General features: G+C 47.0%; 1 protein-coding gene across 1 annotated transcript in view; it reads right to left on the bottom strand.

The window, feature by feature from the left end:
- The window catches only part of CUX2 (cut like homeobox 2), a 109,101-nt gene that overhangs the window by 54,593 nt on the left and 37,142 nt on the right, over window positions 1-17,366 (bottom strand). Inside the window, exon 3 of the mRNA XM_089894491.1 lies at window positions 7,029-7,107. Coding sequence (XP_089750617.1) covers window positions 7,029-7,107 — 79 coding nt within the window. The remainder of the gene's footprint in view (window positions 1-7,028; window positions 7,108-17,366) is intronic.

The following is a 17,366-nucleotide window of genomic DNA, read 5'->3' as shown; positions in this document are numbered from 1 at the left end:
CTCAACAGGACCAAATGGGCAGAGGCATATACAGGGAGGAAGGGAAGAAGGTGAGGGCAGCCAAAGACAGCGATGGGTCTCTCATTACACTAAAATCTGTATTGCCTTTATCTGCAAAGGTGGCTTATCCACTAGATGGCAGTAGAACTAGTCATTTGGGGCAAACACAATGTTAAATTCTTAACCCCGCTTTCTACTTCCATCACCATATATTTCAAATGCTTCAAAGATTCAAATTTCTAAAAATTGAGATCACAAAAGTACTTAAAAAATCCTACAACCTTCAGGTGAGAGGGTTTTTTAAAATATGACAATAAATCCAGAAGCCATAAAGCAAAGGTCTGGTAAGATTTCCTACTTTCTGCTAATATTTTTTGAATGTGTGCCGTGTATCATATACAAGAGACATTGTAAACAAAATTAAGAAACAAAAGGCAAACTAGGGGAGAAGATATGAAACACATTTACCAGGACAAAGGTTAGTATCTCTAATATACAAAGAGCACCTACAAATCAATAAGAAAATGATCTCTCTGATAGAAAAATGTGCTAAGGGTACATGAATCAGTGATTTACAAAATAATAGATATGAGTGGCTCACAACATGTGAAAAGATATTTAGTGTAACTAATAAACAAAGAAGTACAAAATAAATCAACAAGGGGGAAAAATTCTTATTCTTTCTGACCACTTTTCCTGGGTTTGTGGTCAATATGTGGCTACAATACATTCCCCTTCCCAAGTTTTCTTTCTCACTCTTATAACTACAGTACAGTACCAATATGCCTTGCATTCCCAAGAACCCCGAATACCCAGTGTTGGGAATGGGGTTCAGTAAATTACAATACAGCTACACAAGAGACTGTTACACAAGAGGAACCAAAGTTACTCAGAATTTGTAATCACACAGAGAAATACAGATGCTTGTAGTGGGTGAAAGGAAGCAGGATTGAAAATGGTACATGCAGAATGAACGACCATTTTGAAAAAGTACATGGGGAAAAGATCAGATAGGAAAACAACAAAATATTGCCACTGCTTTTCTAGTAGGTAGTTTTCCCCTCCTATTTCCGTATTTTCTGAATTTGACAGTAGGCATATACAACTTTTATAATTGCGGAGAAAAATTTAAAAATCCTAAACATTGGAAAGTATTGTCCTACTGCACGTTCAGTAACCCTGTAGTGTTAAACCTCTCACCCCACTTCCTTGATAATTGACAGAGCTGTATGAAATCCAAAGCCAATGCGTGTGACTCACGTAACTTATACCCTGATGGCAGCTTTGCAGTGGGCTGCTGATTATCCAACCTGCCAAACGCTTTCATGTATAGGTATAGAATCCTCACATTGACTGATGAACAGGTTCTATTATCCCTCTGCTAAAGACACAGAAACCAGAGTCAGAGAGGTTCAGGCCCCTGCCCAAGGTCACACAGCTCAAAAAAAAAAAAAAACACCAAGCTGAGAGTCCCACCCCACTGTGTCTGATGCTACAGCTCGATCAACCTAAGCTGCCCAGCCTTGCCTCCTGAAAGGAGGAGCAGGGAGAGAAACGCCTGTGAGGAGTTGCCATCTCCTGCATCAGATTTTAAAAAATACAAAGTAAGGCAAAAAAAAAAAACAAAAAACTGGGGGGACTCACCTCTCCCTTCTTATCTCTTCAGCAGTGTTCCTCTGCCTGTCCTCTTACTTGCTCTTTCCTTGTTTTCTCTTTAAATTTTTTTCTTTTTGCTTTTAACTAATCACTCAGTTAATAAGTTAGCTCTCTGAAACTTGGGTTGGTACCTAGTGACTCTATGAACGCAATAAAGAAATCAGCCGTCACCGGTACAGGAGTCAGAAAGGTTTAAATCAAATCATCCTCTACAACAATGACATTAATTATGCTTTTAACACGTTTTACTGCTTTTTTTCCTCACTTCACGCCACATCTGTGTGAACAATATCCAAAAGATTTACGGTTTTCTTTCATAATTATAGACATACAGGCTGCACACTTATCAAAATACTTGCTGAGCAATCACGCTATATCGCATCCTCTGCCAAAGATTTGTGTTGGCAGCAGTCACTCAAAACAAAAATGTTGAATCAGGACTTGTGTGGCTTCGGGGGGGAGGTGTGGATGGGAAGTATTTCGACAAATAATTTGCCTGTCAAGAAGTATAAAAACAGGAGAATGTTCATCCTGGCAAATTTTCCAGGAGTGTTATTTTTATGGAGGGGCTGGGGAGGCATGTGTGGCAGGGACAGTGAACAGGGAAGCTCCGAGCACCAACAACACATCTGGCATTTGGTTCTTGTGTCTGAGGATACAATTTAATGAGAACAAAAATATGTCTTCCTAATTCCCCTAAGAAATCATTAAAACATTTTGTTATTCTTAAATGTCTTGAAAATGAATTAGAGCCCTGAAGGGGCTGTTCGTATGGTATGTCTCCATCAGTTAAGGTTCCTCGTTCTCTAGCTTGGTGACAGCTGGGGATGTACGTCCCCCCCACCCCTCCATTTCTGGGGAGTAGAGTTGGGAAATCAGACACGTGGAGTCAGCACTAGGCTTGGAATGACCGTTTGGGGAGAGGCGCAAGACAGCACGGGAACTTTCCAGGAAGTTCCATGCCAATCTTGGGAGCGCTCACGGTCCCTGACTGGCACCGCGGTCTGGCCTCGTGGGTTAACATATTTTCAGAAAGATGTGGGTCCACAGTGAACCCCAGAAATGATGCTCTCTCCCACATGGGGGCTGTAAGCCCCTTCTCACCCCCAAACGCTCCCCTGGGTTTGAGACAACAGGTTACTTGAGTGATGATCTGTTTACCTCTGCCACCAGAATGCAAGTTCTCTGAGGTCTGGGCCCGTGTCTGTATCGGCAGGCTCATGGTTATGTTCCCAGTGCCTAGTGAGTGCTGGGCACACAGGAGGCACTCAATAAATGCCATCTGAGTAGATAAACACGTGACAAGCAGGAAGCACTAGTTGAAAAAAGTACCTTTTCATTCAAATAACTCTTCTCCCACTTTCTGCGTCTGAATCTTATTTCTAATTCATTCAGCAAACAATTATTAGGTGCCTACTGTGTACTGGATTCAGGGTACACAGGTTTACTATGACTCAGTCCCAGGCTTGGAGAATTTCACTTGTCCTAGGGACACACAGATGACGATAAGAACAGTTAACACTTAGCAAGTGCCACTCTGCGCCATGCACGCCGAAGCTTCCCAATGGCTGCATGAGACATTATTCCCAATTTATAGAAGTGAAGACTGAAGCTCAGGGAGGTGAATTAATTCATCCACAGTTACCCAATGAGTAAGTGGTACAGGCAGGACTTGAACTGGGGTCTTTGCCTGGAAACACAAGCCCATCTCAGTGCTGCCCCCTGGTGCTACAGGAAAGGTACTATGAGGCCCGGTGGAGGAGCTGGGCATGTGGACTCGTGCGAGGTATCTCTGGGGTCTGTACTGGGTCACCCTCCACTGTCATTCGCCACTGAGACTGTGCAACCCAAAGAATTGAAAAGAGTGGGAAATAAGAGGGTGTATTTTTCCAAATTTTTTCCCAGATAGCTCTGATAAGGGTGGAGACATCACAAGCAAAAAGGCTGCAAGGAATGGGGCGGCCTCTCGGTCTCTCGGCCACGTGCCTGGTGTGGTCCTCAGTAAGGGTGATAACGACCAGGGCTGCAGACACAGCTGTCTTGGCCTCATACCACAGGGCCATGCCCTGGCAGGGGGAAGGCACAGAGCCTGGAGGGCTGTGCTGTCTGGTTCCAGCCATTCTTGCCACCAAAACATTCTGACTGAGAAAACCCATGTGGCCATGCTGCCTTCCTGCGAGTGCAGAATCAGGGCAGAGCACGGGACTGGAGCAGAGCGAGTCGAGTCTGCAGGTGCCTCTGTAGTGGGCTGAATGGTGACCCCAAAATATACATCCATGTCCTAATGCCTGGAACCTGTAAATGTGACCTTTTTTGGAAAAGGATATTTTGCAAATGTAATTAAGTTAAGGATCTTGAGATGAGATCATCCTGGATTATCTGGGCGGGGCCTAAATCCAATGACCAGTGTCCTTATAAGAGAACGAAGAGGGGGATTTGGGACCCAGAGACACAGGGGGAAGAAGGCCATGTGCAGACAGAGGCAGAGACTGGAGTGATGCAGCCACAAGCCAAGGGACACCTGGAGCCACCAGAAGCTGGAAGAGGTAGGCAAGAGTCCTCCCCTATTGAAATACAGTGTGTAACGTGAAGGATGCAAGTTACTCAGCTTTCTGCTCCCTACACCAAACAGTGTTTGTCTTCGGAGGGAGCAGAGCCCTGCCGACACCTTGATTTCAGACTTCTGGCCTCCAGAACTGAGAAAGAATAAGGATCTGTTGTTTTAAGCCACCCAGTTTGCGGCAGTTTGTTACAGCAATGGGAAACTAACATAACCTCCCACGAGTAGCCAAGTTGTGACATGAGCAGACATTCTAGAAATAGTTGTTGAATGTATCAAGAGCTGAGTCCCATCTCTCCCTGGCTGTGAGGCATCAGGCACTGGACTCAACTTCTTTGTGCCAGGGAGACAGGGACTGGTAGGGCCTGTTCCCTTGGGGCTTGTAACATGCAGAGGGTAGAGCACATGCAACTTCTACACCTGGCCACTGCTTCTCTGACTGTGATGTGCTCCCGGATCCCCTGGGGAACTTGTTAAAATGCAGACGCTTCAATGGCCCGAGGTTCTGTATTTCTAACGAGCTCCAGGCGAAGCCAATGCTGCTGGTCCATGGACTACACTTTGAGTAGAAGAGGCTAGAAGACTTCCCTCACCACCCAGCTCATGTGCTTTTGGAGGGGAAGCTTCGCATCATTGTTGCTGTATTAGTTTCCTGGGGCAGCCATTAACAGAGCACCACCCACTAAGGTGGCTTAAAACCACAAAAGTTTATTCTCTCACAGTTCTGGAGGCCAGAAGTCCAAACTCAAGTTGCTGTCAGGGCTGTGCTCCTTCTGAAGGCTCTAGCGGGGGATCCTTCCTTGCCTCTTCCAGCTCCTGGTGGCCTCAGGCATTCCTTGGCTTGTAGTTGCATCACTCCAAACTCCGCCTCTGTCTTCACATGGCCCTCTTCCCTGTGTCTGTGTCCCAGAACTCCCTCTCCTCTTCTTATAAGGACATCCTTCATTGGATTTAGGGTCCTCCCTAAGTCCAGGATGATCTCATCTCAAGATCCTTAACTAATTACATCTGCAAAGACCCTGTTTCCCAATAGGGTCACACTACGAGGTTCAGAGTGGACATACATTTTGGGAGGACACTATTTAAACCACCACAATTGCCCAAGACAGATGGAACGAGGGACTTTCCCATCCCCTGCACAAAGATCTCACAAACAACCCTGACATCAAATATAAATGACTTTGCCTTCTCCATGGCTCAGCCTAGAGTGGGATCTCATTTTCTTCTTCGTAAACCCCCAGCTCCAGTCACCTCTGATAGCACTAATTCCTGCAGCTGTGTGGAAGTACTAGCAATGGATTAAAGGGGCTTCCTGGGTGGAGGGAGTTAGCACAGTGGAGTCGTCTCCCAGCTCCACCATTATTAAGCACATCACTACATTCTGGGTTCCCATCTCTAGGTCAATAAATGAAAACGTGCAGAGGACGGGCCATTTTAAAAAAGGGAACTTGGGCTTCCCTGGTGGTGCAGTGGTTGAGAGTCTGCCTGCCAATGCAGGGGACACGCGTTCGTGCCCTGGTCCGGGAAGATCCCACATGCCGCGGAGCAGCTAGGCCCGTGAGCCATGGCCACTGAGCCTGCGCGTCCGGAGCCTGTGCTCCGCAACGGGAGAGGCCACAACAGTGAGAGGCCCGCGTACCGCAAAAAAAAAAAAAAAGGGAAACTTTTTGCAGAAGTATATCTACATATTTAGGTACACAGTTGAAGCTCTCAAGCTGATCATACCTCTGTAATCCACACCCAGATCAAGAAGCAACATCTCCAGCCCCCAAAGGCCCCTCCCAGGAACTATCGCCCCATCCAAGAGAAACCACTCTCTTGACTTCTAACAGCACAGGTGCCTTTTTTTTTTTTTAGGTGAAATTCTGTAACGCAAAATTTACCATTTTATAGTGAACAGTTCAGTGCCAGTTAGTACATTCATGATGTGCAACCACCACCTCTATCTAGTCCCAGAACATTTTTATTCCCCTAAAAGGAAACCTCATACCCATTAAGCATTCACTCCCCATTCTCTCCTGCCCCCAGATTGGTAACCACCAATCTGATTTCTGTCTCTATAGATTTGCCTATTTTGGGTACTTCATACAAATGAAATCATAAACTGTGTGACCTCTTGTATCTGGCTTCTTTCACTCAGCATCATGTTTTTAAGGTTCATCCACTCTGTAGCATGTGTCAGTACTGCATTACTTTTTATGGCTAAATAATATTCCACTGGATTGGTAAACCACATTTTATTTATTCATACACTGATGGACATTTGGGTTGTTCCCCCTTTTAGCCATTGTGAATAGTGCTGACATTAATTTTTGCCTGTCTTCATATTTTATGTAAATGGAATCATACAGTATATGCTTTTTTGGGTTTGGTTTTTGAGGAACATCAAGTTTTTGAGGTTGGCGGTGCCATGTTGGAGGAAACATCTGCAGTCTTTCCTCCAGCGCCCTCTGGTGGCAGAGAGCACTGGGTGCCTTCTGCCCCTTGTGGCAAAGGGATGGGGGTTCTGGTGGGCAAGACACTCGGCTCCCCAAGAAGATCCAGGTGGGAGATCTTACCAGGAGCCCCCCAAAGCTCCCTGGCTGATGTTGGAAGGCAGTGGGGTAAGATGGAAGAGTCATGTGGGGACACATCACACCAGACTGGGTGTAGACCCCCTCAGTCCCTACAACTCCTACCCATGGAGGGCCTGGCCTCACCCAGGAGTCTTGGCCTGTCCCCAGATGCCACTGAGAGGAGGCCCCTGTGTAACAGTCCTAACAGCAGTTTATTTTTGTTAATTATTCACTCATGGAGCCCAAGCATGTCTTACCTGGTGCTTCAATTAACTGCTTGTAAACGCTCAGGAAAGCAGCTTCGGCCTCCTGACTTCTCTTACTAAGAGCCACCACCTTTGGAAACAACAAGAGAAAGAATCACGTGTGACCACAGCATCTGAGTCTAGAAGCAAATTTAATCATTTTCTATATGTGCAAACATGGGATTGGGGGGAGGAAGAAGGGAAATGAAGATTAAAAGTATGGAGTAGACTGCCAAAATTCAGCTGATGGTGGCTGACTCCTTTGCCAGAGCAAGTTCTAAATAAATAGACTTTGCCTGTTAAAAAAAAAAAAGAAAAAAGAAAAAAGAAAAAAGTATGGAGTAGAAAGTCTGGGTTCAAGTTCCAGCTCCACTGCATCTGGCTGTGTGACCTTGGGCAAGTCACTGCCCCTCTCTGATCCTCAGTTTCCTCATATGTAAAACGGGGGTAAATGGGGCTTCCCTGGTGGCGCAGTGGTTGAGAGTCTGCCTACCGATGCAGGGGACACGGGTTCGTGCCCCAGTCCGCGAAGATCCCACATGCCGCGGAGCAGCTGGGCCTGTGAGCCATGGCCGCTGAGCCTGCGCGTCCGGAGCCTGTGCTCCGCAGCGGGAGAGGCCACAGCAATGAGAGGCCCGCATACCGCAAAAAAAAAAAAAAAAAAAAAGGGGTAAATAATAGAAACTACCTCTTAGGCCTGTTGTGAGGATCAAAAGAAGCTATATATAAGTGCTTAGCACAGGGCCTGGCACAACAGTAGGTTATTAACAGCTGTTACTATTATTCCTGTTATTAATGTCAGAGGTTCAAATATGACACGTTTTGTAGGAAAGTGGGACACATCTGGGGAATATGTGTTGCCACTGAAAATTAAAGAGAAATTGTTGAATCTCTAGTAAGATATCAGTTTCAACAAATGTCAAGAGTGACAGCTTGTGAAACAGTTCCTGGCATACCAAAGGTGCTCAATAACTGCCTCTTGATTGATCAATACACCAAATGACTGGATGACCAGTAGTGAGGAGCTACTTTCATGCATTCGTTCTCTTGCTCACAGACTTTTATTGTTCTGCCAGTGAGACTCCGTAAGATGTGTTTCTGGGGCTCAGCACCATCTCATCCCTCCGCTCCTGGCTGTGAATTCTGAGCTCCGGCCTCACAACTGCCTTGATGCTGGCTCCTCTTGACCACTCCCCTTGGCATTAGTCCTGGGCCTTCCTGGCACACTGTTGGACCAAGCTCCTGGCACCCACAGGTCACCATCCCTACCTCCTCGAGGACACACTGGGCTGGCATCCCCCTTTGGACTGGAACAGAGCTTTATTCCCCCTGGCACTGAAATACCTCTCCCTCTGGTGCCAACTTGCTAAATGATGACTCTATCAGAGCATCTACTTGTCAACACCCTCTTTCAGAGCTGGGCTTTTCCTATGAATCCCAGTAACGCCATTTGGGGAAGTGTCTGTTATTGAATTCCTCCCCTCAAAGTAAGCTCTGTGAGCGTGTGGTCTGGTGCACAGAAGGGGCTCAACATAATTTGTTGAATGAACAAATCCAAGTGGGTAGCACTGACTCTAGATCCTGTCTGTGACACCATTGTAGAGAAATGGCAGGGCCCAATTCTGAGACAGTCTGCTCACAGAGGTGATCAACCGAGGTATAGGTCCTGGAGCCAGGCTGCCTGGGTTCAAATCCCAGCTCCACCACTTATTATCTGTGTGTCCTTGAACAGGTGGGTCACTTCAATCCCTGTGCCTCTACTTCCCCACCTGTAAAACGGGGATAATAATATGATAGCCTCCCTCAAAGCGTCGCTAGAGGATCAAATGACTTAACACAATGTAAAGCCCTTTGCAAAACTCCTAGCATGCATTAAGCCCCATAGACATGTCACCTCTTGGTATGATCAACCCCTTCCTTCCTTCTTGCCTGTTATGGGGACAGGTTCTGCCCAGTGCTGGATGATAAACTTCAGTTGTGCTCATCTCTGGTGTCCTATGAAGACCACCTGAGAAAAGCCTCGCCTCCACACACAGCAGGGCACTCTGGGAAGAAGAATTTGAAAACCATAGCAGTTTCTCTGCAGCTTCCAATATGACAGCCATGAGCCTCATGTGGGTACTAAGCACTTGAAACGTGGCAAGTCCAAATCCAGATGTGCTGTGAGTGCAAATATGCACCGGATTTCAAAGACTTAGTTCAAAAAAAGAGAATGTACAATAGCTCATCAGCTATTCTTATGTTGATTACATGTTGAAGTGATAAAATTTTGGGTATTCTGGGTTAAATAAAATATATTATTAAAATTCATTTCACCTGTTTTCTTTTACTTTTTAAAATGTAGGTACTACAAAATGTAAAAGTACATGTGTGGATCACATTATATTTCTACTGGACAGCATGGCTTGAAGGTTTTACAAGGTCCACAGAGAATTTTTATTTAAGAGAGGTGGAGAGAAATATATGGTGGATGTTGAGCAAGTGATTTTAAAAACGTCAGTTACAAAAGCTCTTTAAGCTCTCTTGTTGTTATTCTGAGAGCAATCTCTGGTCGCTTACCTTCCAGAGTGAATGACAGTCTCTCCTACATTCAACAAACATTTCCTGAGCACCTGCTATGTGCCATGACCTGTGAGCTGAGAACTCAGCGATGAATAATGCAGCCTCAAGCCCCACCCTTAGAGGACTCACAGTCCAGTGGGGAGACGGACATTAAAGCAGATTCCCCAGGGCTTCCCTGATGGCGCAGTGGTTGAGAGTCCGCCTGCCGATGCAGGGGACACGGGTTCGTGCCCCGGTCCGCGAAGATCCCACATGCCGCAGAGCGGCTGGGCCTGTGAGCCATGGCCGCTGAGCCTGCGCGTCCGGAGCCTGTGCTCCGCAACGGGAGAGCCCACAACAGTAAGAGGCCTGCGTACCGCAAAAAAAAAAAAAAAAAGGCAGATTCCCCAGATAATTCATTAATTACATGTGCTAAACACTTCAAAGGAAAAGCACAGGGGGGCTTGAGAGTGTGTAAGTGGGGGGAGACTGACCCAGTTTGATGGGTGGAAGGAACATCAGGAATTATCTCCCAGAAGGGGAAGATGGTGATGGACAGAAATAATGTTCTAGAATCTAGGCAAAGGGAAGATTTTTATTCTTGCTAAGATGTACAAAACACAGTTCCTGTTCTGGGGACTCACAGCTGAGTGGGAGACACAGCAATGCCAAAGAGGAACCGTAACACAGGAGGAGGTGATGCAAACACTGGAGTCTCCAGATTAATGTGAGGAGGGGGCAATTAATTCAGAGTTTGGGGGGACATCCTTGATGCACTAATAATAATAATAATGTAATATTCAGAGTTTACCATGTACCAGACACTTACTATTCATAATCATCCCTCTCCATACACCAATCACTGAAGGTAGCTGCTGTCATTATCCCCATTGTACAGATGAGGAAACTAAGACTCAGCGAGGTTAAATAACTTGCCCAAGGTCACTCAGTAAGTAAATGGTAGAGTGAGATTCACACCAGGTCTGGGGTTGAAATTACTGTTCTGAATCCAGATGTGGGCCCCTTTCTCCTGGATAGAAAAATCATCCCAGCCAGTGGGGACAATCACTCGGACCCCATCTGGATGCTGATGCCTTGATTTGCTATCTATGGCTGTACCAGGTCAGGGGCTGCTATGCTGCTGACCTGAGGTCCAAGAAAAGCCATGAGAAACAAAAGCAATTCATCTCCCGATCCCTAGATGGAGAATTATCAAAGATGAGCCAGCACAAAGTCTGAATGCTTCATTTTATAGTCGTCCATGCTAAGCATGTGTGGTAGCTGGAGTTTACGATAGGCATAAGAATGTTCTATTGACTTCTGATTTATTTCTTTTCTTTCTTTCTTTTTTTGGCTGTGTTGCGTCTTAGTTGCAGAACGTGGGGTCTTCGTTGAGGCATGTGAGATCTTTTGTTGCGGCACGGGTTCTTTGTTGCGGTACTCAGGTTTGTCTCTAGTTGTGGCGTGTGGGTTTTCTCTCTGTAGTTTGCAGCATGCGGGCTCTCTTGCTGAGGCGCACGAGCTCAGTAGTTGTGGTGCGCTGGTTTAGTTGCCCCGTGGTATGTGGGATCTTAGCTCCCGACCAGGGATCAAACCCACATCCCCTGCATTGGAAGGTGGATTCCTTACCACTGGACCACCAGGGAAGCCCTGCTATTGACTTCCAAAAAGGAATTCAGGGCAGAGGTGAGGGCAAGTCACAGAAGATCCCTTTATTGTTTCCCGGTCCCTATGCATAGCACCCTCTACTATCCATTCATGGTGCTTATCAGTTGTGTATTGATTATGTGTACGACTGTCTCCTTATAATGTCAGCCCGCCCCATTAAAGCTGTGCTGTCCAAAACAGTAAGCACTAGCCCATGTGGCCAGTGAGCACTTGAAATGTGACTATTCAAATTCAGATAGGCTGTACGTGTAAAATATGGGATTTCTAAGTCTTAGAAAGCAAAAAAGGAATGTAAAATATCTCAATAATTTTTATATTGATTTCATGTTGAAATGATAATATTGTGGACATATTGGGTTCAATAAAATATATTATCAAAATTAAACTAACCTATTTCATTTTACTTTTTATAACGCAGCTACTAGAAAAATTTTAATTACTTATGTCGTTTGCATTCTATTTCTACTGGACAGCACTGTCCTAGATCAAAGGTTAGGAAACTATGGCCCTTGGGCCAAATGTGGCCCTTCATCTGTATGTTTAAATAAAATTTTATTGGAACACAGCTACAATCATTCTTTTATGTATTGTCTATGGCTGCTTTCATGCTATAATGGTGGAGTTGCATAGTTGTGACAGACATTCTGGCTGCAAAGCTGAAAATATTTACTCTCCCTGGCCCTTAACAGAAAACATTTGCTGATCCCTGCTTTAGAGGTTCACCTAACGGCTGGACAATATTTTCAAAAGCAGAGATCAAAAAACATCCTGGAATGGCACTAGGTCTGAATTAGTTCAAGTTTAGGGCCTCCCATAGTAAATATGACTCTTGAAGACAGTAGTCATTTGGATGTCCTGCCTCGTTCAGTCTTGTTTTAGAGCGATGACCCTGTCTATTTCTAAAAGGCCAGGCCTGATGGCATCAGGGACTGATCCAGTGCTGGGCCCAATGTCATGAAGCATCTCTTGGCCTCAGTTTGTTCATCCATCATGTGGGAATAATACTCTCCATCTGCCTAAGAAGCTGTTGGGGGAGGAATGGGCTAACATGTGGTAAAGAGTCCCATGGAAGTTGGAAAAAAAGCTTTCTAATAAAGCCAATAATTCTTCTTCCAACCATACAGGATGTCTTTTCCAAGAGCTGCAGCTCTAATGCATTTCACCCATGTGCCCAGAAGAGGTGAGCTCGGCCTAAATAAAAGGCCATGTGTTTCTGTCTCATGGCTGGGTCCTACAGTGCAGAAGGGCAGGAGAAAAGGGTCCAGAATGACAGCTTTGGCTTGTGACAGGCAGATCTTTGAAGGCCATCTGGGGGAGGGAGAGGAGGAGGAGGAGGTGGCGGCCAGCTACAGACACCAAGAAGGTCACCATCAGAAATAGCTCAGCGTCTGATGAAGCAGGCGGCATTCACACTACCCGAAGTAATGTAAGGGGTGAAAATGTGTTTGGTCCCCTGAGTATGAAAGTTAACAGGTGTAGAACCGGTTAAGCCAGAGGAGACGCAAAAGCCTGCTCTAGCTGCCTAGCATTTGTCTGTCAGGTGGTTGAAAAATGGCAAGTTTGGGGCCCCCCCGAGGCTGTGCTTCCATGATTGTCTGAGACAGCAGTGACAACATCTACTGGCTACTGAGAACAGCTCTGTGCCAAGCTCTTCACAATGAAGTCAGAGTTTCCAGAAACCGAACCTTTATTCTGTGTTCAGTGCCTTATCTTTGGAATGTCTGCATACAGCTCTGAGACGTGAGCTCTGTTATTGCTCCCATTTTACAGGGGAAGAAACTGAGGTTCAGGGAAGCCAAGTCACTTGGCCAAGATGAAAGAACTAGTTATTGATGGAGGTGGTATCTGCGCCCATCATGTTCTCATTCCAGGGCTCAGAACTGCAACCAGAGACCAGTGTTTCTCAAAGTGTGCTGCACAGTCCCCCCGGCGTGAAGAGGGAGGGACCTGTGATCAAGCCTGTACCCACCTGCCTTCTCCATGGATTGTACAAAATCTACGAGCACACTGGATGCTCTGACGAGAGCTGCAGAAGACAATGCTCTTCCACTCAGCTTAGCCCAGTGTTTTCCCAAATGCATTTGGTCACAGAGCTTTTTCATCAGAGAATAAACTTAGAAACTAGGGTTCCGTGAAACACACCTTGACACAGCTTCCCTCTACCGCTGGGTCCTGGGCTCTGGGGATGGTGGGGCATGGTGGTTCTGAGAGATTGGGTGGGGGGGTCTGAGGCCACAGGAATTCTGGAAGAAACTGAAGAGTGATGGGCAGTTGAGGGGTGGGTGTTCAGAGGGTCTCAGAATCAGTACCTCAGAGGAGGAGGCAGAGGAATGAGATGGGAGGAGAAAAGGCATCAGCCCAGGATGGCCGGGGGTGGGCGGGCGGGAGAGTGCCCTTAACACCCTCTGAGGCCTGGTTCTCCTTTTGGGGAGTGAAGATCCGGGGGCACATGGGGAGCAAAGAGGAGCAAGAAGAATGAGGGGAGACAGAGGAAGGGGGAATAGAGCGTGAGGGTTATGCAAAGAGTGAGGGGCATGGAGAGCAAGGGGGAGCAGAGAGCTGGGGGTTCACAGACACTGAGGGGAGCAGGCAGGCGAAGGGAGTCATGGAGAGTAAGGGAGGCACAGACATGGAGGTGGATGGAACGAGGGCTCAGAGTGAAGGAAGCAGGGGTGTGGAGCACAGTGCGGGGAGCACAGAGAATGAGGGTGGCAGCGGCCGTGGGCCATGCAGAGGAGCAGAAGGAAACCCTGGCCGCCGTGACGCAGGGGAGTGACTGGCTCAGATGGGAAGGGGCTCGTGGTGACTGCTCAGGGGCTGCCGCAGGGTCTGGGAGAGGTGATGGTCCAGGTCCAGGGTGGTGCTGGAGAGGGGAAGAAAAGAACTGATTCGAGAGGTGATTAGGAGATAAGTTCCTGATCCAGGACATGGTTGGGGCTGAAGGTGGGGAGGCGCATGGGGGTGCATTTAGCCAAGAGGGAGGAGCAGACTCAGGGAGACACACTACAAGAGCAGTCTACAATCAGCTGAAGATCTTTCTGGCTATTGCGTTGAGAGGAGTACATGTATTTTGGACTGTAAAGATTGCAGCCCAGGATGGGAAGAAGGTAGAAATTTCAAGGAGGCTCAATCTTTCTAAGTTCTCAAAATGGGTTGCCTTGTGAGGTACTGAGCTCCCCAACAGAAGAGGCATCCAAGTACATGGCCATCTATCTCTGAGGATATAAACGTACTCAGGGAAATTTATACATTAGGGAGGTTTGGCCAAACTATCCAGAAGGCGTACATCTTACTCTGAGTCTATGTGATAAATCCCTTTTACTTATAGTAATATTCTGATGTCCTACCACTTGTAAAAGGTGATAACAATTACCTTGTTTGGCTGATATGAGAATTATTATTATCAACAGTAACAGTGACTACTGAGCACTGACTCTGTCAAGCACTCTGCTAAGTGTCTGACAAATATTAACTCATTTAATCCTCACAACCCAGGTCGGGGTGGGGGTGTTACTGCCCATTTAACAGATGAAGATATCAAGGCACAGAAGGGCAAAGGCCATACCGTGTGGGAGCTGGGACTCACACCCAGCTCAGTCAGACTCCAAAGCCCATGATCCTAACCCCCACTTGGGACTGAATCTCTGGTAGGGGTTTGTGGAAGGGGCTGTAATATCTGAAAGGGCTGAAGGAGCCAGGCCGGCAGGTGGGCAGGGCACAGCGAGGCCAAGAGAAGCCAAGTGCCCGGGTCTTCAGCAGGACCTGTCTCCTCTGCCTCACAGAGTGTGTTTGCTGGGGGCCTTGCTCCCGGGTGAGCACTAATGCTCTCTCTGCCGTATGTCATTGATGTGGCTGAGCAAATGAAAAGTACACTTTAATGTCAGGGCTTAAATAAGAAATAAGAGTTTGACTCTTGTTTTTGGTAGCTGTTGTTGAGCTGGGCTCTCTTGGCTCCTGTCTGGACAGAGCAGAAGGCTGGGACCCTCTCTGGTCTTCTGAGATCTCGGGGACATTCCTAAGGGAGGGTCAGAGTGGGTCCCAGAAAGGCCACATCCTAGCTGAGGCTCAGGAGCCAGCAGAAGCCACTTCTAGAGCCTGATGGGATGGAATAAAATGAACATATCTGGCCACCTTTCACTGTTTTGAATTCTCAGGTATAAATCACAAATTTATTTTAAATCGTCAGCTGTAAAACACTAATTCAAATTCAATCTTGAGCTCTGAGATCCCCTCTTCCAGGGCTGTAGGTCCAGATTCTAGATCTTCCTCCCAGTGCCTCAACCTGCAACAGTGATGGACACAAGCAGGAGTTCAGTAACTACAATAAAAGCAAGCGGTATTTACTGAGCACCCACTATGTGCATGCCCCAGGGGAGGCATCCTGCACCCTCCACAAGACCCTCAAACACGTATTGAGTGCTGTACATGCATTTAACTCACTCGATCCTTGCAAAACTTCCATGAGGTGGGGGGACTGAATTGTGCCCCCCCAATGTGACTATATTTGGAGATAGGACCTTTAAGGGGGTAATTAAGGTTAAATGAAGTCTTAAGGGGATCGGTGTCCTTATAGGAGGAGGAAGAGACATAGGCATGCAGAAGCATGGAGGAACACAGTAAGAAGGTGGCCATCTACAAACCAAAGAGAGAGCTCTCACCAGAAACCAACCGCGCCAGCACCTTGATCTTGGACTGCTAGCTTCCAGAATTGTGAGAAAATAAAATTCTGTTGTTTAAGTCACCTAGTCTGTGGTATTCTGTTACGACAGCCTGAGCTGACCGTCTAGCTCCAGAAGCTGCCATCTCATGGCTGGGTTTGTCAGTTCTTAGGTCTGAGCCCCACCAGGGGAGAGTGGGTCTGTCTATTCACACAGCCTTGCACACAGTAGGTGCTCAATAAATGTCTGCTGAAGAAAGAGTGTCACTGTCTATGTGTCATCCTTGGGGGGCGATTCTCAGGCTGGAGAGGAACTGATAGCAGTGGGGCTCCCTCTTTGGAGATGTCCGGAAAAGTACCAGGCACCCTGATTGGTGCTCGTGTTCTAGTTAAGGGAGAGTTTGTGCTTCGTCCCGACCTCCCCTGAACACCAGGAACTCACCCATCAGTCAGCATCTGATGACAGGCCCGTGCTCATGCTAACTTGTCATCTGGGTGTTGTTCCATTTCTCCAACCAGATTGTGAGCATCCAGAGGGCTGGGACTGGGACTAGCTTTTTTTTTTTTTTTTTTGGCATTTAAAAAAGTGAAATAAAATAATGCATGTAAAGTGTTAACATAGCGCCTGACACATCACCGATGTCCAATAAATTCATTTTCTCAGCAGGTATTTATCGAGCATCTTCTAAGGATGGGGGCTGTTCTAGGCACTGGGTATTCAGTACCAAGCAAGACTGACCCAAACTTGTACCCTTGCAGAGCTGACACTCTAAAGGCAGAGGCAGGCAATAAAAGAAATCATGATACAGAAGGTGAGAAAGTGATCAAGGGAGAAAAATAAAGCTAGGAAGGAGATGGGAGTCTGGGGTAGGGATGTGTGTCCTGCCTAGTAGGGCCAGGGAAGGCCTTGGGAGAAAAGAACAGTTGAGCAGACTTGTAGAAGGGGAGGGGGTGTGTCATTTGGCCATCTCAGGGAAGAATATTCCAGGCAGCTAGAATAGCAGGTGCAAAGGCCCTGGGGCAGAAATATGTTTGCCTTGTTTGGGTAACAACAAAGAGGCCAGTGTAGTGGGAGAAGGTAGGGGAAGGGGACGAGATGAGGTCAGGGATCAAAGGGTAGGGGCAGAGCTTTGTAGGTCATTGTGAGGACCTGGGCTTTTTCCCTGAGGGGAATGAGTAGCCACGGGAGGGCTTAGAGCAGACGAGGGACATGGTCCACGTACGTTTTAACAGGATTCCTCTGGCTGTCGTGTGGACAATGGACTGAGGGGGTGCTGGGGTGGAGGCAGGTTGACCAGGGAGGTGGCTACTTTAATAGTCCAGGCGAGAGGATGGCATTTCAGAGCAGGGTGGTGTCAGTGGAGGTGGGGAGAAGTGCTGGGGTTCTGGATCCATTCTGAAGGTCCAGCCACAGGATTTGTTTCTCAGAAACACAGAGTAGATGTGGGGTGAGGTGAGAGGAAGAGGGGTGTCAAGGACATTTC

Source organism: Delphinapterus leucas, chromosome 14 (assembly GCF_059928025.1).
Source record: "Delphinapterus leucas isolate spDelLeu-1000000601 "Yukka" chromosome 14, BTC_Dleu_Yukka2, whole genome shotgun sequence".
In the NCBI taxonomy this organism is placed as follows: domain Eukaryota; kingdom Metazoa; phylum Chordata; class Mammalia; order Artiodactyla; family Monodontidae; genus Delphinapterus; species Delphinapterus leucas.
This window is presented reverse-complemented; position numbering and strand designations above follow the sequence as displayed.